This window comes from Malaclemys terrapin, chromosome 8, assembly GCF_027887155.1.
Source record: "Malaclemys terrapin pileata isolate rMalTer1 chromosome 8, rMalTer1.hap1, whole genome shotgun sequence".
NCBI lineage: Eukaryota > Metazoa > Chordata > Testudines > Emydidae > Malaclemys > Malaclemys terrapin.
In genome coordinates this window covers 57,872,831-57,896,608 of record NC_071512.1, presented here as the reverse complement: position 1 = coordinate 57,896,608, position 23,778 = coordinate 57,872,831, and the positions used below count along the sequence as shown (strand labels likewise).

The following is a 23,778-nucleotide window of genomic DNA, read 5'->3' as shown; positions in this document are numbered from 1 at the left end:
ACAAAGATGGGTATGGAAAGTAGTGTAGTTAGACTGCCTTTTCTGTGACTAAACAGTCCTCAGCCACCCTGAAGGCATCACATTTGCAGTCTTGTATGTCTATAATGAAAGTAGCAGCTGCCATATGCCCCAACAGCTGAAGATAGCTCTTGACTGGGAATTTGAGAAGTGATCTGGATTATATTGACTATGTTGGATAGGGCCATGAATCTGTGCATTGGGAGGTAGGCACTTGCCGCCCTTGAATCAAGATGAGCTCCTATGAATTCTAACTTTTCCACTGGGGTTAGGGTGTATTTTTTGAATGTTCAATTGCAGGTCCAATTTGAGAAAGAGGTCTATGGCTTTGCAAGCTGCCCATGAAGTTACATCCAGAGAGCAACCTTTCAGAGGCCAATTGTCTTGGTAAAGGAATACCATGATGTGACGCTACTACTGACATAATCTTTGAAAAAAGAGAGCACCCTGTACTGAAAGTGGTCCTGACTGACAGTAAAACTTAGGAATCTTTTGTGGAATGGGTGGACTGCTATATGAAAATATGCATCCTGGAGTTCAAGGGCTGAGAAACAATCCCCTTGGTCCAGTGACAGAATTACTACTGTAAGTGTCACCATTTTGAATTTTTGTGCCTTCATAAAGGTGTTGAGTAGTCTTAAATCTAGGATAGGTCTCCAACCACCATTCTTTTTTGGAACCAGTAAATACATGGAATAAAACCCCTTTCCTCTGTGCTGCATGGGAATCAGTTCTATAGCACCCAAGAGAAGAAGAAAGTCTATTTCCTGTCATAGCAGGTTCTCATGAGGGGCGGCCCTGAAGAGGGATGGGGAAGGAGGCTTAGAAGGTGAAAGAGAAGTGAAGTGGATGGAATCTCTTGTGGAGATGATCCCCAAAACCTACTTGTCCATAGTGACAGACTCCCAATCCTGCCAAAAGTGGTAAAGGCGATTGCTAAAGGGAAGAAGGCAGGTGGAACATTGCAGTTGATATGAAAGGAGATGGCAGCTCAGGACCTTGACCATCCCATGAAAATTGGTGCTTCAAGGTGGAAGGTTATGTGGTTGAAGTTTGGGAAGTGGCTGGTTTTCTCCTCTGGAACCTGTCTCTTGCGTTGAGGTTCTGGGAACCTGAGAATTAGGTGGGGTGGGAATCTCTCTGGGATCGTCTACCATATTCTAAATCTCCTTATAAATCCTGAGAGCTGAAGCCAGGAGTCCCTCCTCATAACTACCACTGTAGAAATCGAATGAGCAGCAGTATCTGCAGTTTTCAGAGAGGCCTGCAAAGATGTTCTGGAGCCCAGTTGGTCTTCTGCAATAATTGCCTGTAATGGCTCTCTGTGTTCTGCTGGTAGAATGGATACTCAGTAAAGGAGTTCAGCTTGGTATAATGTTAATGGTTGCACTTTGCCATTAACACCTGGTAGTTGGCGATTCTGAATTGTAAAGTAGCAGATGAATATAATTTTCTACCGAACAGTCCGAGGCACTTATGGTCTTTATCATAGGCCACAAATTTAGCGTGATGCTGCCTTCCATGTTTTTTAAGCACCTCAATCACTAAAGAGTTAGGAGATGGATGAGAAAATAAAAATTCTGAGTCCTAAGAGGAATCATAATATTTTTTGTCTGCTCTCTTGCATGTGAACGGAATTGAGGCCACGGTCTGCCAAATAACCTTTCCAAGGTCCAAGAGGATTAAGCTGTATGAAGGATGACCAGAAGCTTATAATGTGATTCTTTAATCTCTGCAAGAGGGAGCTGCAAAGAATTCGTGACCCTCTTAGAACTGTTTAAAATCATCAGCCAGAGATGGTGGAGGTGGCATGATCACTTCATCCAGAGATGAAAAAGAGATGTTAGCTGGTGGAGAGATCTCTTCATCAGTCCTAGCTTCCTGTTCCTCAAAGGTTTCTTCATGATGTTTCAATCTCCTGGAGGGGGCGGGTGATGAAGGTTGTTTATCTCTTTGATAGGTAGTGCTCGAGGCCCTAGAGAATTGCTGGTGATAGGCTACCAGTGTGGTCAAGAAGGTGGTATATATGGCATGGTTGGAGGCATCCATGAGTGCTCATTCCAGTGAGATAGTGGCTGTGGATGTCTCTCAGGAGTAAGATCAACTTCCTCAGAGACCTCTGGAAGAGAGCCTCTATAGGGATGGTGTGGAGAACCTTGGACAGATATTTGAGGGACTGAGGCAATATCTTCAACAGAATCCTCTTCTTCCAACTCACTCTGAAATAGTGGACCACCGGAAGAAACATGACATGTAACTGTCGGTACTGGGCAAAAATCTGAAGATCTGGAGGTCCTTGGTACCAAGAATATATCAGAGTTGAGCAATGGTGAGTCAGGCATTTCAGACCTGCAGCACCAAGCATGTTGTCGGTACCGTGTCCATGGCCTGCACCGAAGCGACAGTTTGTGAGGGAGTTGACTATACCATGAATCCCTAATGCTCCAAGGGGAGTCCAGACGAAGCTAGATCAGGCAGGCGTCTTCAATACCGAGCGAGAAGAGGAGGACATCTTGGAGCCTGGAATTTTTTAGTCTTTATACTTAACTGTGCCCTCGGTACCTGAGGGGCAGCAGTCTCATGGGTACCAGACAGCAGTGGGCACCAAAGTGGCTGAAGTCATTGGAGACCTTGACACCTTTGAGGTAGATTCCCTACCTGGAGAATTTGAGAGACAATCTTTGGGAGTCTTATGAGAGGAATCGTGGATGCTCCTCTTAGATGCCCCTGAGGAATGCAGTTCGGAGACAGTGAAGGCTGCAGATTTATTCTGAGATTGGCATATAGGGTGTGAGGGGAGTGTCTCCTGGCCAGCATCAGAGGCCACACTTAGTGACCTCTCCATCATGAGGAATTTAAGTTTGATCTCCCTGTTTTTTCTGGCTCTAAATTTTAATGACAGACAGAAAGTTGCACTTTTGGGATATATGAGATTCCCTGAGGCAACAGATACACCGGGAGTGTCTGTGACTCATCAGGATTGCCTCCTGATGTAAAAGACAGTGTGTGAAACCAGGAGAAACTATAAAAAGGCTATATCAATAAATAATTTGGGGGAGGAGGTTAAGTTTTTTTTTTTAAACTACAACAGCGGAAACTACTACTAACTACTACTAAGAACAACTATAATAAACTAACTACTAAAAGAGCTAAGGGTTCACAGTTCAGGTAAAACTCAAAAAGGACAACTGCTAAAGCTCTGCCTCAGGCCAAGGCAGGTGAGAAGGAACCGAGAGTGGTTCACCCATGACGTGCTATATAACAACAGCATGGAACATGAGATTAACATGCATGTGCAGGCCGAATGGACACTGCTATGAAAAATCTCCAATCAAAGGCACAGGGAGCACAAGCACACCTAGAGTGGAGCACCTATAGGGACACCACTCGAAGAAGAGCAGGTGTTCTTTAGGCCCTTCATTCACTTAATACCAATTTCCTGTTCTGTTATTGCTGCTAAACAAGTTGGTATTACATCTATCAAGGCCTTTCCAGGGGCTTGTCTACACTTACAATGCTACAGTGGTGCAGTGCCACTGTAATGCTTTAGTATAGACACTACTTTTGCTGACAGGAGGGATTCTCCCATCAGTGTAGATGATCCACATCTCTGAGAGGCAGTAGCTAGGTTGCCTAGCGCTGTCTACACCAGGACTTTGGTCATCTTAACTATGCTGCTCAGGGGTGTGTGGATTTTTCACACCCCCGATCAAGACAGTTATGCTGACCTAATTTTCCAGGCCTAAATCTTTTAAGGCCCAATCCTATGAATGCATATGCAATGACAATACTCACATGTATAAATTTACTTGTCTATTTGAAGGATCGGGCCCTACTCTCTCTGTTCAGTGTTCATTCATAGAGTAATGCATCAAATAAAAGATCGTCTGAACAGTTCATAGGCCTACAAACCAAATCCTTGGCCTGCACATTGTACTCCCTTTCTCTCACATGTCCCACTGTGCACAGAGAGCCATAAAGCAGCAGTCTCCCCCTGCACATGCTCTCTGACAGCACAGCAAAAACACACCGTGATCACTGTGTTTTGCTCCTGTGTACAGGAAAAGGACAAACAGGCAGGAATTGACCTAAAATAACTCTCTAATTTTTCTACTACCTGGGCAAAGTTTTAATTCTACTGCCATCAAAATTAGTGACTGCACATCATACACAGAGACAATAAGCTAATACCTTAATCGTCCACATTCCCGGTTCTGGATCTTTTACATTCACCACCTTTGCAGAGTTATGGATATTTAGCAACTCATTCAAGCCAGATCCTTTCCTCATCTGCTTACCTAAAACACAAGTAAACATGGAGTAAATATATTTTTCTTAGCCATGTCACACATATGGTTACTATATGACTTATTAGCTAGCTCATTTTATGATATTTACAGTAATCTCCAACTTCAAGCTGTTACTGGAAATTCTGTCAGGATTCTAAAAATGCTCAAAGAGTCATTCTAACTTTTCCATTCATTTAATAACTTTAATACATCTCTGTGTGGTGAGTAATGACTTACTGATATAAGAATCAAATTATCAGGCAAATAACTTTCTCTTCTTCCCAGAACAAACTGATGGCAAATGAGAGGTAGAGGTTTGGTGGCAGATGCTGTGTATGGCCAGTTTTCATTCAGAATTTTAGAGAATTCTTCCATCAGTGATGGCACTGATAGTACTGACCAGCTGCCAGCATGCTCACCCTTCTGTCCTCTAGACCTGCACTTAGCAGGGTAGATGGCATGGTGGTAGAAACACTGTTAGCCAGTCCCCACTAGCAATTCCACTGTTGCTAGCACTGTTGGTGCTGCACCAGTGTATTAACTTTAAGGAAGTTCCCCACTCTTGTTCAAACTTCTTAAATTTTCATTGTGAATTTAGCCTGGCTATCAGGTACATTCTGCCTCAGTAAGGGAGTACCAGTTTTCACAATGTCTTGGTATTCAGATAAGTTTATAGGCTAGAATCGGTTCTCTAAAGAGACGCTCAATTACCTACTCTGCTAATCATTAAGTGCAGCTGAACAATATGAGGAAGAGCTCCAAAACAGCAGATGAAGCTCAAGTGCAGGAAAAAGGCTCAAGTTTGGGTACTGGATATATGGGCCACATTGTTGGCTGATGTATATTGGCATATCTCCACTAATTTGGAGCTATGCTGATTTAAACCAGATGAGAATCTGTCCCTTAGAACATGAACAAGAAGGGCCGATTGGCTATATCTGTCCAGATCCTCAGAGGAGGCTGAGAAGCACACAATGCAGGTGAGCATTCCTTTGATTCTGAGTTGTGAGCATGCCAGATTGGTCCCTGGTGTAAATTAGAGCAGCCTACCAGGTACTGATATAGCTGACAATTAAAAGGGACACACTGGCCATGTCCTTTTCTCCCCAATCTTCCCCCTGATGTCAGCACTGGAGGGAGGACGAAGAATAGGGACCTCTGTGCCACAAGTGGTGCATCCCATCAAAGTGGGGTGATCTTCCTGGGGCTGTACACGAGGGCGTTGGGGCTGGGTTGTGCTGGTGGTGTGTCACAGGCAGCTGCACAGCACAGCCAAGGATCTGGGACGTTACAAAGAACAAAGGGATGGAATTGTTTTCTGATTCAGGCCCTGATCCTGGAATCAGAGAGTACCGGATTTAGTGCTTAATGCAGCAAATAGTCACACTGAAGTGAAAGGGACTACTCAGGGCAGTAAACCCAACTCTGGCAGTTCATGTTTACAGGATGAAGCCCCAGACATGATAAACTGAAAGCACTGTCATGCAACCCTTAAACACATTTTCCCAGATTACCCATGATTTGAAAGTCACTTTAAACAACAAAGGGTGATATGCATTTTTAAAGTGTACAAAGTAAACAAAGCACATCTGGCAGAGCTAGTATTTAAGGCAGAACACCACACATAACTGTGTTAATCGTGCTCTTCAGAGACACACTCTAAGCAAAGTCCCCCTTCCTGTAAACAAAGGAGGAATGCCTCAGATGGAAGACTTGACCGGAGTGCCTTGCAGAGAACCCATGCTGTGAAAAGGAACATTTCATAGACACTTTAAAGAGCTCAAAATAAATCTCCAGCTGAAAGTCCCTCAGAGCCCAGAATGCACAATCTTGAATTTTAATTTCTGGAGCATTACACAGGCTCCTATGGACTCTAACTTATAAAGGAGTAATAAATCTATTAAAAATACCTTTATTTATAAATAGTATTCCAAATCAGTAACCTGCATTATTTTTTTCACCACTAAATAACTATGGGCACATGATGCAGAGTTTGAATTGGAATGTTCTCATGGTTCAGGTGTGTTTGATTCTTGGTTTTGGTTTGGTTCATAACTTGTAAGGGCCAGCTACCATATTCAGGTATGTTCAGATGCTGAGCTCCAGTTCAGCCCCGCTGTACACATATGACATGATATAGCCAAAACCGATATGAAAACAGACAGAAAAACATTTGCCATGTAAATCAGATACTAAATAAAATGGATATGGTAGAAAATCATCAAGGGTCAAGAAAGAAAAGTTGTATGTTGTGGTTGTGAGTTCATCAGAGGGCACAGCTGTTAAATAAGATAATTAAAAGACTTTATAATGGCATTAAAAGACCAAATGCCTTCATGCTAGCAATGACTATTTACAGTGCTATCACTTCTAGAATTGGGCAAATCCATACCTCATGGCCACACTAAAGAAAACCCTTCAGAGTAATTCATCTGTAATTACTAGATTGGATAAAGCACTAAAAACCATTGTAGAATAGAATTCTGCACTAACTGGGGATTTTTCATGAGAGTTTAACAGATTTAAGCACCCACCTCCGTTAAGCCCTTTTGAAAATCTCACTCTGGATCTTCCAGGTCTCTCCCCAGATGAACAAAATAGGCCTTTTTCATGATTCTAGGACTCACCACTCCAGAATACATTCTTGGAGCAAGTAGGAGGAAAGTCCCCGTATCTATTTTCAAAGTTTTACAAACTTTATTTTCACTGAGAAAAGCATATTTAAGAGTTGGTTACTCTCAAATAGGCTTTTTCCAGTCAACTTCCAAAACAATAGCTTAAATTGTCAAAGGGAGGTGGGTGCTTCTCCTTTGAAGCAAATATTGAGCCAGACAACAATCCCAGTTACTGCTGTATAAATTCAGAGTAACTCCACTGAAATCAACGGATTACTTCAGTTTTATGCCAGTACAAATCTGGCATAAGGTGTAAGATTTTTTTAGAACTGTAAGAATTTCTTTCTTGCCATGGAAAGCATACTTGAGCATAAGCAATAAAGCAGGAGAAACAGTGCCTATTTTGTGAATAAACACAAGCTATTCCAGTCTTCGAAGCTAGCAATGTGGCACCCTGCATGCAAGCAAGTTAATTAAGAAAAGTCAGGAAGTATTTTAGCCATTTACATTTCTGGGAATTATGTGATTAAACTGCTGAGTAACCTGGCTATATACTCCTCCAACTTTTCTTATAGACTGATCAGCTAGGTTTCAAAATAATACAAAGAAGTTTAGACCCCATCCCGCTCCCACTGAAGTCAATCAAAGTTTTACCACTGGGCTCGTAGTTGCATCAGTATAAATTCAGAGTAACTCTCTGAACTCAGCTGAGTTATTCAAGAGCCACATAGGTGTACGGAAGCAGAACTTGGTCTACTGACTTCAATGGGAAAAGGACCTGGCCTTTCCTGTTGGAGAGTGCAAAGCTGGGTTGTCTTGTTTATTTTTCCCCCCACTAAATATAAAGGAATATATAGATATCTCACCTAATGGATCATGAATTTCAATTACTGGAGAAGGGCCACTCAGTGACACTGTGACCTCTTTCAGACTGGGATCAAAAGGAATTTGCCAAGTATTTACTGCCAAGGTTAAATGGTCTGTGGATAGGAGATGCACTTTGGAGGCCTGCACCGCTTCTTCTACCCACTTCAACACCTACAAGAAAAAATAATATTCATGTCACAAGACAGCATGTAAATCTTCCATAGCACTGTTTATTGCAAGTTGTAGGTACTACTTTGATCAATGTTTTGACTGCTATGAGCAATGATCCTGTCACCTAGACACGTTAGAAGTGTGGTTATCAAATCACTGAGAAAGTTGCGTGGTAAAAGACTTGCCAATGCTAAAAGTCCTGCTTGCCTGATCAAGCACTTCCACCAATATCAGTGAAGCTATCCTCCTGATAAGATAAGTAGGATTTGGATCCATATCAGGTAACTACAGCAGCCCAGAAATAAAAAAGACAAGAGTTGCAATATCCGATTTGGGGATATCTGTAGGACAATAAACAAACACACAAACAAACCTCTAAGCTAAGGTATGCCTTTATTTTCATTGTGTGAAATGAAAACAGACAGAAAAACATTTGCCATGTAAATCATATACTAAATAAAATGGATATGGTAGGAAAACATCAAGGGCCAAATTCTTGTCACCTTACTCATGTGATTATCCTTGCTGAAGCCAATGGGACTGTTCACAGCAGTGGTTCTCAACCTGGGACTGGGGCCCCCTAGGGGGCCATGAGCAGGTTTCAGTGGGGTAGCCAAGCAGGGCTGGAATTAGAGTTGCTGGGGCCCAGGACAAAAAGCTAAAGCCCCAACACATGGGGCTGAAGCTGTGGCCCTGACTCCCACCACCCGGGGCTGAAGCCTGGGCAACTTAGCTTCGCGGGGCCACCTGTGGCTTGGGGCCCAGGCAATTGCCCTGCTTGCTACCCACAATGCTGGCCCTGGCTTTTATATGCAGAAAAACAGTTGTGGCACAGGTGGGACATGGAGTTTTTATAGCATGTTGCGGAGAACCTCAGGAAAAAAAAGGTTATAATACCATATGTAATTAACCTATGAAATGTACTGCCACGAGATATCACTGAGACCAAGAATAACAAGATTTTTAAAGGATTAGATATAGATACAGATATTGAGAACCACCACAGTTATAATGGTACATAAACGCTCATGCTTTAGGACATATGCTAATCATGAATTCTCTGGGTTAGGAAAAAACTTTCCTTATACATGTTATGCCATAACATTTATGGAGTTTCTTGAACCTTCTTTTGAAGCATCTGGGACAAGCCACCATCATAGCTGGGATACTGGACTAGCTGGACTGCTGGTCAGATCCAATGTGACAATTCCTATGACACTACATAAACATTTACATCAGGACTGAATTTGTCCTTAGGAGAATTATGATCCTTAATATTTTGCATTTGTGAACAGCATCAAATCAACACAAGAAAGTAACATAAATTACCAAAGTCCAAGGCTCTGTATTTCCGCTGCAGCTGCCAGTGATCTTACTAACAGAGCTGTGAACAATTTGGCACATTTGCTTGACAGCGCTTTATGCAAATTGTTTTTGGTACTGGTTCACATTCCCTGAGTTTCAGAGTCAATCAAGCCCTATAGTTCAAGGCTAAAGCCAGTCAAAACCACTAAAAATCAAATCAAAATCATGCAAGGTTTAAACCTTTCAGTAAACCTGGGTTGAGTTTCAAATTTTTACTACAGGAGAAAGCTTGACATGTTTCGTGGGATTTCAGGTTTCACGGTGTTTGCATAGCTCTTATCATGCTTAAAACAAAACAAAGAGCATCACCATGACACCTCTTTAAATCAGCTGTTACAGGGGAAACAGTGAAGGTGATATGGCCATAAGCAGCGACTCTGTAAGTGCTCCAGGGCTGGATCACTCACAGGGAAAAAATGGTGGGTGCTGAGCACCCACCGACAGCCTCTTTATCAGCACCTCCACCTCCCCGAGCACCTCCTGCCCAGCAGGGGCCCTGCCGAACCCCACCAATCAGTGCCTCCCCTTCCCTCCCCGTCCCATCCTATCACAGGCCATTGGGCATATTTACCGCTAATAGTCAAAGATAATTAATTGCCAAAATTAGGCTATCCCATTATACCATCCCCTCCATAAATTTATCAAGCTTAGTCCTGAAGCCAGATATGTCTTTTGTCCCCACTGCTCCCCTTGGAAGGCTGTTCCAGATCTTCACTCCTCTGATGGTTAGAAACCTTCATCTAATTTCAAGTCTAAACTTCCTGATGGCCAGTTTATATCCATTTGTTCTTGTGTCCACATTGGTACTGAGCTTAAATAATTCCTCTCCCTACCTGGTATTTATCTCTCTGATATATTTATAGAGAGCAATCATATCTCCCCTCAGCCTTCTTTTGGTTAGGCTAAACAAGCCAAGCTCTTTGAGTCTCCTTTCCTAAGACAGGTTTTCCATTCCTTGGATCTTCCTAGTAGCCCTTCTCTGTACCTGTTCCAGTTTGAAATCATCCTCCTTAAATATGGGAGACCAGAACTGCACACAGTATTCCAGATGAGGTCTCACCAGTGCCTTGTATAATGGTACTAACACCTCCTTATCTCTACTGGAAATACCTCGCCTGATGCATCCCAAGTCCGCATTAGCTTTTTTCACGGCAATATCACATTGGCGGCTCATAGTTATCCTGTGATCAACCAATACTCCGAGGTCCTCCTCCTCCTCTGTGACTTCCAACTGACGCATCCCCAGCTTATAACAAAAATTCTTGTTATTAATCCCTAAATGCATGATTTTGCACTTTTCACTATTAAATTTCATCCTATTACTATTACTCCAGTTTACAAGGTCATCCAGATCTTCCTGTATGATATCCTGGTCCTTCTCTGTATTGACAATATCTCCCAGCTTTGTGTCATCTGCAAACTTTATTAGCACATTCCCACTTTTTGTGCCAAGGTCAGTAATAAAAAGATTAAATAAGATTGGGCCCAAAACCGATTCCTGAGGAACTCCACTAGTAACCTCCCTCCAGCCTGACAGTTCACCTTTCAGTATGACCCGTTGTAGTCTCCCCTTTAACCAGTTCCTTATCCACCTTTCAATTTCCATATTGATCCCCATCTTTTCCAATTTAGCTAATAATTCCCCATGTGGAACCGTATCAAATGCCTTACAGTAAGAAGGTTCCCACTAATTCTGGGGGCTTACCTACATGGAAAAGTTCGATGAGTTAGAACTTGTTTACACAGGAGATAACAGATTATACAAATACAGATTAGAAAATACAGATTATGCAAATATATTAATCTAATTAGAGCATTCTGAAGCTATATTAAGGACTGTAATAATCTCTCCATAATATAATCCAATGGCCTAAATTTGTTACAATTACAATATTAAAATTATTAATTGATATCTCACATTATTACAATGTCTCCAAGGATCCCAAAGTGCTTGACAAATTTTAGATAAAAACAGCAACAACAGAAATGTAGCCATCCCTGAAGTTGGAATCAGAGATGCGCTGACAATGGTCCTGATCCTGCAAGCAATTACATACATGCACAACTTTAGGCATATGAATCATCACACTGACTTTAACCTCCACTGATGCCAAATGATGGAGTTCACTTAGGATACATCTACACTGCAATTAGAGACCTGAGCCCAAATGTCCACATTGCCATGTTTAGCCCCGGAGCCCCACGAGCCTGAGTTAATTGACCTGGGCTCTGATACTCGGTGTCATGGGGTAGATGTACCCTTAGATTGCTTCAGTGGGACTGCTCATGTATATAAGGTTAAGCATGTGTGTTTGCAGGATTGGGGCCAGTATTTATGAAAAGGGTTTCCCATATTAGCATTCCCATTAACCCAGGATGAATCTTGTATAGCAGTTTGCAAAGCATACGATGAGAGGCTGTGGAATCTATTAATTTATTTCCCCATTTGAACACACATACTTTCTCATAACCATAACAAAGGAAGCCACTAAGCAAAGAGACCTAGAAACCTTGCTAACAAACTTTTATTAAGACACGCTTTGCTGGATGTGTTTATACTTTATTCCTTGAGATATACTTTGCCAAAATTAACACTGGTATAAGGGATGCAATTCTATTGAGCTTTATCTTCAGAGGAGTTTATGCACCGTTGCAACAGAGCTGAATTTGGCTCACTGAATATTATTACAGTACTGCACCATGTCCCAGTTTGAGTAATTTCGGGGGCAAGTGGGAGTATCATCCAGTGGGAAATTTATGAAAATTCTTATAAATCAGTGCAACAGTTTGTATTTCAAAGGCCAAAAAAATTGCTCTTCAAAATATTATTATGAGACCCCTGGATGTCCTCTTTGGCAGGGATGATTTAGGAGTTTTCATGGGAGTGCTGAACTCTATCAGAGCCCGGGAAATCATTCCATCCCTCCTTTCCGTTTGGAAGCAGAGTTTTAACAAGGCATTGCAGCATATCACAGGGTGGAATGTGACACCCATTGAATGGTGCATGGCAACACAATATATTTCAAGACAAAAATGGAAGAAGAAAATTGGATCTAGTTGAAAATGCATGGGGGACTTTAAGTAAACAAAATACACCTTTACCCTGATATAACGCGACCCGATATAACACGAATTCAGATATAACGCGGTAAAGCAGCGCTGGGGGGGGCGGGACTGCGCGCTCTGGAGGATCAAAGCAAGTTCGATATAACGCGGTTTCACCTATAACGCGGTAAGATTTTTTGGCTCCTGAGGACAGCATTATATCGAGGTACAGATGTAGATTGGTTCTTTTGCACTATTCCAGCTGCTCTGTGCAGATCAGCAGCACAAAGCAGCTATAAACCCAGTTTAACCAGCCATCTAAGGATTCCAGGTGGCAAAGACACACTGTAACAGCTTGTAGACCACAACACACCTGCCCGAAGTAGAGGGCAAGGCAGCAGATATGCAGGCATGGCCAGGTATCCCTCACCCCCAAGAAATCCCTGACTGCTAGAAAGGTCCCAGGAACCATTGGCAACTGTGACTGCTTTAACTTACATCAGGGGACCTGCTGATCCCTGGACTGAGGGAAAACCACCTTTGTTTCACCTCCCTTGTCCTGGAGCAGTGCTTAATTTGTGCCGGGGCTTGCCAGAGCTGAGTCCAGCACCTCTAGGCACCTCATAGCTCTGGAATCTCTGGGCTTGGTGCGTCAGTTATGAAAGTAAAAAAATTACTTGAGCCCTGGCCCATCTTTCATTATAAATTAATCACTCTCCTGGACTAAGCACAGCTCAGCATAGGATCTGGACTAATGTAGTTACCAGGGCTTGATCCTGAATTACTTATACAATCCTTACTCAAGCAGAACTCCCATTGACTTAATTATGGATACCATAAAACATCCAAGTGATGGACTATAGTTGATCAACTAAAATACATGCCTAATGTGCAGCTGTATAGCACTATTTGCATTGTGACTTTTGCACAGCACACAGCATAAAACACATTTTGAAAATTTCCCATTGTTTATCTGCAGTATGGCAGACTAGCTCTAATTTGAAAATACCTGCATAAACGAATATTTAGTACTTATGTTTTATCTGTTCAGGGCCTGATCCAACTTCCAATGCTAATAATCTGGCACCTTTTTAGACCAGTGATATCATACCTAGAAGGATAACATCTCCAATGGTTCTGTTGGTCATCCAAGTTCTATCAGTCAAAATCACTATTCAAGGATTAGCATAGGGATAGAAAGTTGGTAGAAAGGAAGAGAATGAGCTCATGAGTCTACAGCTCTGATTGAAAACCATATTTTAAAAAGAAAATCCTGTCAAAATCTGATTTTGTTTTCTTCTTGTTCAAGAAAATTTTTAATGTGACAGACAACGAGATAATGGCAAGAATAAAAAGAGGAAGGGGAATCTTAATGAGAAATACGGGACAACAGAGAAAATCAAGAACTGTCCAAGTGGTATGTTATTAATTCTTCATAAATATGCAATAGAATTTAAGTTAATTCATACTGAATGCTGAAATGTAAGTGCATATTTCATATGTTTTTGTTTAAAGGCATGGGATCAATTTCCCTCAAGTGCTGCCTGTGATAAATGGACTCCTTTTACGTTTACCTTTTTATAAAGCTGAACATTAAAAGAAAGCCAACCCTAGGGCACTGCAGCAAATATAATTTATTTTATCCACAAAGGGCCCCTAAATTCTACTCGGTAGGTCTCTGATGCACTACATATAACTAGTGGATGAGTCAGCAACACCATCAGAAAAATTGATGAATAAGCATCTTCAGAACAGTAATTTAGGAATAGTTATTACAATAAATGGATAAAGTGGTTCCAATAAAAGAACCCCCAGTTTGAATCTCAGTCAAAACCCTACTTGATTTTTTTGAGCTTTGAAAAAAGTTAAAGTTTTCATATGTCTCTGTATTTCCTGTTTATTTTCTCCAAAAGCATAAATATCTATTGTAAGTATTCGTGTGGCCTCCATTAACACACCATCTTTCATGTTTTACCCCCATTTTACAGATAGGGAACTATGGCACAGAGAGACCATGTGTTTTGCCCAAAATCACAGAAGAAATCTGAACCAGAGCAAGGAATTGAACCCAGGTCTCCTGACTCTGAGGCTACTGCCATAATAGCTGGACTATCCTTTCTCTCAATGTGACAGTAATGTGAGAAAAGTTACTCTGATAGTATTTCCAGCCAGGCGTAAATCAGGAAGTACCAGATAACTCATGAGGGTAATTTTTGTGTGATTGCCAGCCTGATCTCTAGGCCAAAGAAATCTGGATTACTGAAGGGTCTGAACATCCCTGAATTTTGAAGAAATTTTGATCCAGATCCATAGCCATATCATTACTGCTGGTTTTTGAGTGCCAAAATATATGGCACGCAGTTCACAAAACTTAGTAAAGAAATTAGGTAAAACCCTGGCCCCTTTGCAATCAACAGCACAACTCCCATTGCCTTCATCAAGGCCAGGATTCCACCTGTGATCCCTACCCTGAAAAGTATGATTTAAATTCATCATGTAAAAAAATGTTAGGATTACAAATTAAAACAACAAAAAAGGATGAGGAAGCAAGAGAAGAACAAGGGTAATAATAATGAGGTTACTCAATAATGGCCTGGTCCGGATCCCATTCAATCCAATGGAAGATGGATTAGGCCCAAAGCAGTTACTTATCTTGATAGTTAATTCAGGTTTTGTACCTTTCCCTTCCTTCACTTCCCATTGGTAAGGCAGCTGAAATCAAGGGAGGTATTTGGGAGTGCAGTTTTAGGGAGGGTATTTCAAACGCAAGGGAGCAACATGGAAGAAAGCATAAAGACACCAGGAAAAGGAGGCAGCCATAGGGATGTCTGTCTGCGTCATTGGTGAAGTGAAAAGGATGGGAAAACAAGAAAGGAAAGCAGATCAGGGACAAGAAATTCAAGAGACTGAGGTTCAGGGGTTTCTCTAGCTTTGGACAAACATCTGAATTCTTGGATGCTTAACCTGACCAACTGAGCCTCTGGAGAATCACCCATCACATATGGCTTGAGCTGAGGAATTTCAACTCATTATGAAGACATAAACAAGCAGCAATAGACCAAAATAGAAAAAAAGGGGGGGGAGGCATCTTCTTTCCTGTTTACACCATAGTTTGGATTCTCTTAGTAAAGTCAACAGAAACAATCTCTACATGTGGAAATAAAGCAGTTGCTAGACAACTAAAATTCTCATTTTAATTACTATAGCACGTCATTAGTTTCTGAAGCCAAATCACTTCTCTGGCTAGTGCAGCTGTTCAGAAATACAGTCCATGGGAGGAAATGGGGATCAAGTTTTGAAATGAGATGATAAACTAAAGATGGATTAAAAATGAGAAAAATAAATACAAAAATACAGAACAATCTTGCACGGAAAGAAAAACAAGCTATGGAAAGAAAACAGATTCAGCAAAGGAAAAGAAAATGTAGGTACTATAAAACAAATGACAATGAAGGCATCACAGAAAGTGTTAATGTTCTAGAAAGAGCACCTTTTTTCTGTACAAATATTAATGAAATATTATTACTCAAGCATTATTACCCCATTTTGCAGATGTGTTGACTGATTTGGTCAGCAAGCCAGAGTTTGAAAAGTCGTGTGTACAATCCATAGCTCCCAATGTTCAGTGATGTGCTTCAACCATTAAAGCAGAGGTGGGAAAACTACGGCCCGCGGGCCACATCCGGCCTGTGAGACCATCCTGCCCGGCCCCTGAGCTCCTGGCTGGGCAGCTAGCCCTTGGCCCCTCCCCTGCTGTCCCCCGGCCCCTCCACAGCCACACCGCTGCGCGGGCAGTGCTCTAGGTGACTGGGCTGCACGCTTAGGCAGGGCAGCGTGGCAGTGTGTCTGGCTCCGGCCAGGAGGCGCAGCTCCAGACATGCAGCTCTGAGCGGCATGGTAAGGGGTCCATGACCAGGGGGTTGGATATGGGGCAGGGAGTCCTGGGGGGCAGTCAGATGACAGGGAGCAGGGAGCAGTTGGATGGGGCAGAGATTCGGGAGGGCAGGGGATGGTGAACAGGGGGGATTAGACAGGAGGTGGGGTCCTGGGGGGCTGTCGGGGGGCAGGGGTGTGGATAGGGGTTGGGGCAGTCAGTGGACAGGGAGTGGGTTGGATAGGAGATGGGGTCCCGGGAGGCGGTTTGAGGTAGGGGTCCTGGGAGGGGGCAGTCAGGGGACAAGGAGCGGGGGGGGGTTGGATGGGTGGAAGGTTCTGAGGGGGGCAGTCAGGGGGCTGAAAGTGGGAGGGGTTGGATGGGGCGGGGGCCAAGCTGTTTGGGGGGCACAGCCTTCCCTACCCAGCCCTCCATACAGTTTCGCACCCCAATGTACCCCTTAGGCCAAAAAGTTTGTCCACCCCTGCATTAGAGTCTACTCTAGACCATACCCCCTCTTTTCCAACTGCTTCCACAACAGATGGTGGGCTATGCCTAAACACATCTAGTAAACGTGCTACAGCAGCTCATTACTTCAGTATTGACTCTTTAGACCAAATTCTAACTTAAAGGACATACAGAGAGGTCTCAGTGAGTTTATTGGGAATTATGTATATGCACCCGAGGGTGTAACTTGGCCCTTGGTATATTAATTAAAAGGAACATGAGACTCAACACCACTCTGCGGTCCAAACCACAGTGTACAGACAGGGAGTGATATGTATTCATTTGAGAGAAATGCAAGAAAACAATGCCACTTAGGAGTTTTGGAAATTTTATGGTTGGAGGGCTGTTAGTGTTGTATATTCCATTATGATTCCATCTGGCATGGAAGTAAATCTGGAGAAGATTAATACCAAATACACATTTTACAATGAGACCCAAAATATTGTATGTATGAAATGTAACATGTTGAATATATAATGACTAATGTGTTATAAAAGACAGAATATTGGCATAATGGGAGGAGACAACTGGAATCAATTTGCTGGCTTATTTTATGAATTTCAGGGTAGAGAATTGTATTCCCTCCTTCAAACAGAAGTAAGATGACATTTTCTCACTCTCTTTCCAACCTTGATCTACCTCCTTACAAATAAAAAAAAAATGCTTATCTTAAAAACTATCTAAAAGGTACCAGTTCCACCTAAGGATTAAGCTCTCATATAATGGTGGACTTTAAAGTAGCTAAACACAATTTTAGAAGAGTCGATCAAAAGCAATTGAAACACTAAAATATTTGCATGCTTGCTTTCTAAAAATCTATATTTGGTTTTAAAATGACTTTAAAATTTCAACTTAAAAAAATCAATCATAGGCTGATAACTTTTATAACAATTTAAATCATCATAGTTAACATAGGGGGCTTCTGAATTAGAGTTCACAGTAGTGCAAGGCAAATTTTCACATTTTCCAGTCCCTGCTGGAGCTAGACAGTGCAGAGGCAATGAAAAACAGTTACTGGGGGAAAATGGTATTTGAATATTTACAAAGTTTCAGCTTAATTCTAGGACAGATCTGCATGTTAGTTCTTATTTTATCTTAATTGATCCATCCATCTTTCATCCTTAATGGAAACATCATCTTAACTTTCAATACATGCTGTGGCTTTGTAGATCCCTGAAGACTTCTTTGCTACAATTTGACAATGTGTCTAGGGATTGCATGCAGGGCTAGGAGCCAGAACTTCCAAGTTATAATCCCTGATTTGCTGTGTGATTTAAAGCACAGGTTATGTTCTCCGTTGTCTCAATTTGCACATTTGTAAAATTAGGATGATGGTATTTACCTACGCTTCAGGCATGTTGTGCAGTTTCATTAGTTCTAATTATCCAGCTACACACATCACCATACTGCACACATCACCATACTAACTAGCATGTTTGTAAAGAATTTTGAAAATATGAAACACCATAGGGCCCAGTCCTGTGAAGTGTTGGGCATCCTCAACTCTAACTAATATCACTGGGAGTTGAGGATGCTCGGCACCGTGCAGGATGTAGCCCTAAAAGTACTGAAGTATGTTTATGATTGGGAGTATTAACTATTCACAAGTAACATTTGTCCAAAACTCTCCAGAAATTCAGATGCAAGAACCAAGGATGAGTTATTATTACTCCAAACAAACTAGTCTCCGAAAAGACACATTTTCCCCATTACTGTACCTGAAAAAGATATTAAGTGGAATTTTCCAGTCTCCTCTCTAAAGAACCCCTCTCTAACCTGCCCTCCCCCTCCTCCCAAGCTGAAATGAACAGTCACTGACTACATAGAGTAGTGGAACTGCTGCTAACACAGAACCCAACTGACTGATGAAGTGCCAACATGACACTTCCCAAAAAACTCTTCTTCTATGGAACACAAGACTTTACTTAACACCCTGAAAATAGGACTGGTACTGAACTTCTAAATGTTTAGTGAAATCTGCTTTTATTTTTAAATATACAGTTATATGGTAAAATTTAATATTACCATTTGGGAGGTGATTTTTTTTAAGCTCTCCAGTGTCTCTACTGATAATATAATTACAGGATGTAGGTGATAGTTATGGTCTGTTTTTTATATTTTTACTTTGTGAAGAGTTTACTTTGTGTAATCGCTCAGGGCTAGGTGGTGGCTTTAGGCACTTCAGGTGGTAGATACACTGCAAAACCTCAGGAATAGCCCTGTGACTCTCAGACACCTTTTGAGGCACAGTTCCCTCCCTCCTTGGATGGTGGTGGGAGTTGAGTAGCAATTTGCTGCTGGCTTAAACCAGTGTTGGGGGACAGAGCCAAGACTCTGGACACTCCCTGTCCACCTGGAAATAAGCGTGTGTATGCCCAGACCCAAGGTCCAGGTAGGTGAACACAGGGAAATAAGAGGTGGTCTTGAGGGAGGGGAGCGTTTCCTTACTCTTCCCTATTCCTTTGTATGGTCAAATGGTCCAAGTCACAATTGAATCTATCAGATTTTTACTTTGTGCATGTAGCTGTGATCCAGGGGAGTAGGGCAGACATTTATACTCAGAATTAAAGCTACCTTTGGAATACCTGATTTATTAATTATTATTAATAATCGTTTGTCTGGACCAGGACTCCATTGTGCTAAGCGATGTATAAACACAGAACAAAAATGGCATCACTATTACGAAGCCAACAGTTACCAAGAGTTACCCCACAGTATTTCAAATACTGCTGCTATTTCCTCTTTTAAGTGTAAGGAGAAATTGATATCTTGGACAGTCTGTTGTAACAGCTGGCACACAATTACTCTTTTAGTGGGGGCCAATAGAACTGAGAGGTCAGGGGGATGTAGCCTCACCCTCTTCTCTGTCAGCTGAATTACTGTTTACCTCCAGTACAGAAATTAATATTAAAAACAGTCCTTTCAATTCTGGGGGTTATTTTAAATGCTTTGGACTCTTGTCAGCACTGCAGAGGCCAACAGAGCTAAGCAATAAAGCTGGATTTTATTCTGGTTCATGCATCAACAACAGGAATGGGAAGCAGAACGTACTGGCCTAGGACTCAGGAGACCTGGGTTCAAGTCCCTACTCCACACAGGGTGTGTGTGACTTGGTTAAGTCACTGAGTCTCAGTTCCCCACCCATAAAATGGGAATAATGGTACTTCCCTATGACAACTAGGAGTGGGCAAACTTTTTGGCCTGAAGGCCGCATCTGGATATGGAAATTGTATGATGGGCCATGAATGCTCACAAAATTGGGGTGCGGGGGGGGTGAGGGCTCTAGGGTGGAAATGAGGAATTCAGGGTCTGGGAGGGGGCTCTGGACTGGGGCAGGGGTTTGCGGTGCAGGGGGGAGTGAGGGCTCCAACTGGGGATGCAGACTCTGGGGTGGGGCTGGGGATGAGGGTTTGGGGGTGCAGGAGGGTGCTCTGGGCTGGGACCGAGGGGCTCGGAGGACAGAAGGGGGATCAGGATTAGGGAAGAGGGTTGGGATGCAGGAGGGGGCCAGGGGTTCAGGCTCTGGGTGGTGCTTACCTCTTGCAGCTCCCGGAAGCAGTGGCATGTCCCCACTCCGGCTCCTATGCAGAGGCACAGCCAGGCAGCTTTGCACACTGCCCTATCCATAGGCGCTGCCCCTGCAGCTCCCATTGGCTGTGGTTCATGGCCAATGGGAGCTGCAGAGCCAGCGCTTGGGCGGGGGCAGCATATGGAGCCCCCTGGCTGTCCCTACACATAGGAGCTGGACAGGGGACATACCACTGCTTCCAGGAGCCGCGCGGAGCCACAGCCCACATGGACCGGGGCAAGCCCCAGACCCTACTCCCCGGCGGGAGCTCGAGGGCCAGATTAAAATGTCTGAAGGGCTGGATGTGGCCCCCGGGCCATAGTTTGCCCACCCCTGAACTATCAGGTGCACGGATTCAATGGTTATGGGGGGCACATAAATACCTAAATATAGACCAGAATTGCTTACTAAACTCCAGTTAGTGAACCCTGTGGAAGCTGGTTGAAAGCAATAGCAGTGGAGCTGCACTTATGTCATGGAGGGCAGAACTTGGCCTGCAAAACCATTATTACTCATGATGAGGTATGAGCAGGGGAAAAAAATCTGCTTGGATTCTCAGATCTGGGCTTGAGGGTGCAGAGCTGATTGTTAGTTAAAAAAACAAACACACACCTTTGCTTGTAACCAGGGCCGGCTCTAGGATTTTTGACGCCCAAAGCAAAAACAATTTTGGCCGCCCCCACCCCCAGTTCTTTAATTACCACACCCCCCACCCCGCCTCAACTCCGCCCCTTCCCCAAATCCCCAGCCCTGCCTCCTCCCCCCAGGCTCTCAAGCCTAGGAGGGAGGGAGGGGGGGAAGCACCGCCGCGCCGCGGCCACTCGGAGTCTCCCCCCTCCCAGGTTTGAGAGCCTGGGAGGGAGGGGGAGACCCCGAGCCGCCGCGGTGTGCGAAACAGCTGATTTGTGCGCCGCTGCTCCCCCTCCCTCCCAGGCTTGAGAGCCTGGGAGGGAGGGCGAGTAGCGGCGCGCAAATCAGCTGTTTCGCGCACCGTGGCAGCAGCAGCGGAGGTGAGCTAGGGCGGCCGGGACACATTTTTAGGGGCGGCATTCTGGCGCCGGCCATGCCGCCCCTAAAAATGTGCCGCCCCAAGCACCAGCTTGTTTTGCTGGTGCCTAGAGCCGGCCCTGCTTGTAACCCGAGCATATTAGATATGCAGCTCATCATGAGTCAATAAACATGGACTCATATTCAGAGCAGAACTGGACTTCAATTTTTAAACAAATACATATGTGAGTTTTACAAGCTCACAACTGAATATCAAAGCTAATTCAAATAACCCAGCTGTTCTACCTCTGGAAGTAACTTACCAGTTTGATTATAATTTTCCCCAAAGTGTAATCAGCAATTTTGGGAGACCCCATTTTCCCTCCTTTATTCCTAAATGGTTTTCAACTCTCCTGTAAAATCGACTTTGAAGTAGTTTTTTTTCCCTTTGGGATCCTTACAAGAAATCCCAAAATGTGTAATTTTGCCAAATTGTGGCCTGATTAATACTATGGAGGAAAAAACAGAAATAATTTACAACATTTCTCCAGAGATTTCACCCCCTTCTCCTCCCGTCGTCAGGTCATCCCTTGGAATGCATACAGAAACCTGGAAAATATATAGAGCATGGACTATTCCCATGTGTTTATTCTGGGTCATAAAAAAGATTTTCAAACACTCAAGGCAAGAATTTAAAGTTAACTATTTAATTGCTTAATTAGCTAGTTCCCCCATGCTTCCTGAACAGAAAGCTAAAATCCTGATTGTCTTCTAGGGTGCACCCACACATACATTATATGAGGGAAAGCAAGATCTGAAATAGTGTAGAGAATGAGCACTGTGAAAATTATACCATAAATATTATATATACACATGCATGTTATAAACCAAAAACTGGCATTGAAATATCATTAAGGTTGAAAAATCAAGCACTCAGATGTTAGGACAGCGGTGGGCAAACTATGGCTTAGGGGCCACATTCGGCCCTTCAGACATTTTAATCCGACCCTCGAGCTCCCGCCGGGGAGTGCGGTCTGGGGCTTGCCCTGGTCTGTGTGTGCCGTGGCTCCGTGCGGCTTCCGGAAGTAGTGGTATGTTCCCCCTCCCCCAGGGAGCTCCGTATGCTGCCCCCGCCCCAAGCGCCGGCTCTGCAGCTCCCATTGGCCATGAACCACTGCCAATGGGAGCTACAGGGGCGGCGCCTGTGGATGGGGCAGCGTGCAGAGCTGCCTGGCTGTGCCTCCACATAGGAGCCAGAGGGGGGACGTGCTGCTGTTTCCGGGAGCTGCGTGAGGTAAGCACCACCCGGAGCCTGCACCCCTGGCCCTCTCCTGCACCCCAACTCCCTGCCTTAACCCTGATCCCCCTCCTGCCCTCTGAGCCCCTCAGTCCCAACCCAGAGCATCCTCCTGCACCCCCAAACCCTCATCCCCAGCCCCACCCCAGAGCCCACATCCCCAACTGGAGCCCTCACTCCCCCCTGCACCCCAACCCCCTGCCCCAGTCCAGAGCCCCCTCCCAGACCCTGAACTGCTCATTTCTGGCCCCACCCCAAAGCCCTCACCCCCCCACTCCGCCGCACCCCAACCCCCAATTTTGTGAGCATTCATGGCCCACCGTACAATTTCCATACCCAGATGTGGCCCTTGGGCCAAAAAGTTTGCCCACTCCTGTGTTAGGAAATGCCAGAATAAATGTTGCCTGTTGCAGCCCTGCCTGTAATTCATACGTATTTGCATTTGTAAAGTCATGTAGTCCCCACAGACTTGATGGTGCTGATGATCTTGCATTTACAGCATGCTTTTCTAATCTAATACTGTAGTAAAGTCTGCAAAGTACTTTGTGAGTCATTTGGTTGAAAAGCATGCTATAAATGCAAGATCCACAACAGTGGAGGTGAGGTGCGTTTTATTTAAAGCCCAAAATTGTCATCACCACAAATATGCAAGAAACTAAATGCAACAAAACTAATATAAAAAATATAAAAACTCCACTTTTAATAACAGAATGTAGCCCTGGTTCAAGGAAGGATATTCCACACATTTTTTTTTAAAAGAACGAATAAGCTATTAATAACTATTGTCACTGTTTTCAAGGTAAATGCACCTTTGACCCCTTTATGGGGGTCTTCATGGCCTCCTTAAGGCCACCCACTTAGGACTCAGGTGGCTAGCAGTCACCTTTCTTGGGGCAAAGTCCCATGATATTCTTCAGTTTGGACCAAGATTTAAACTGCAGATTTCTGCAATTTATTGTGATCACCTCGCCATGTCTGACTTTAGTTCAGCATCTACCATCCTGTTCTCTCAGGGGCAACTAGTGACCAGCCAGCCTTCATAAAGCAAAGTATTATCTATTCAGAACAAAAGCATTGCAGAGGAAACCTATCTTCAAACCATCAATAGCTTCTATGCAGGTCTGGCTTACAAGGTTTCCACCTGGATACCATGGCAGATTTCAAAGTATTTCAGA

The 23,778-nt window shown here is 43.5% G+C and overlaps 1 protein-coding gene across 1 annotated transcript in view; it reads right to left on the bottom strand.

Annotated features, from left to right (window-relative positions):
- The window catches only part of HMCN1 (hemicentin 1), a 338,886-nt gene that overhangs the window by 241,203 nt on the left and 73,905 nt on the right, over window positions 1-23,778 (bottom strand). The window contains exons 5-6 of the mRNA XM_054038112.1: window positions 7,789-7,960; window positions 4,210-4,316 (exon numbers count right to left, since the gene is read on the bottom strand). Of these exons, the coding sequence (XP_053894087.1) occupies window positions 4,210-4,316; window positions 7,789-7,960 (279 nt within the window). The remainder of the gene's footprint in view (window positions 1-4,209; window positions 4,317-7,788; window positions 7,961-23,778) is intronic.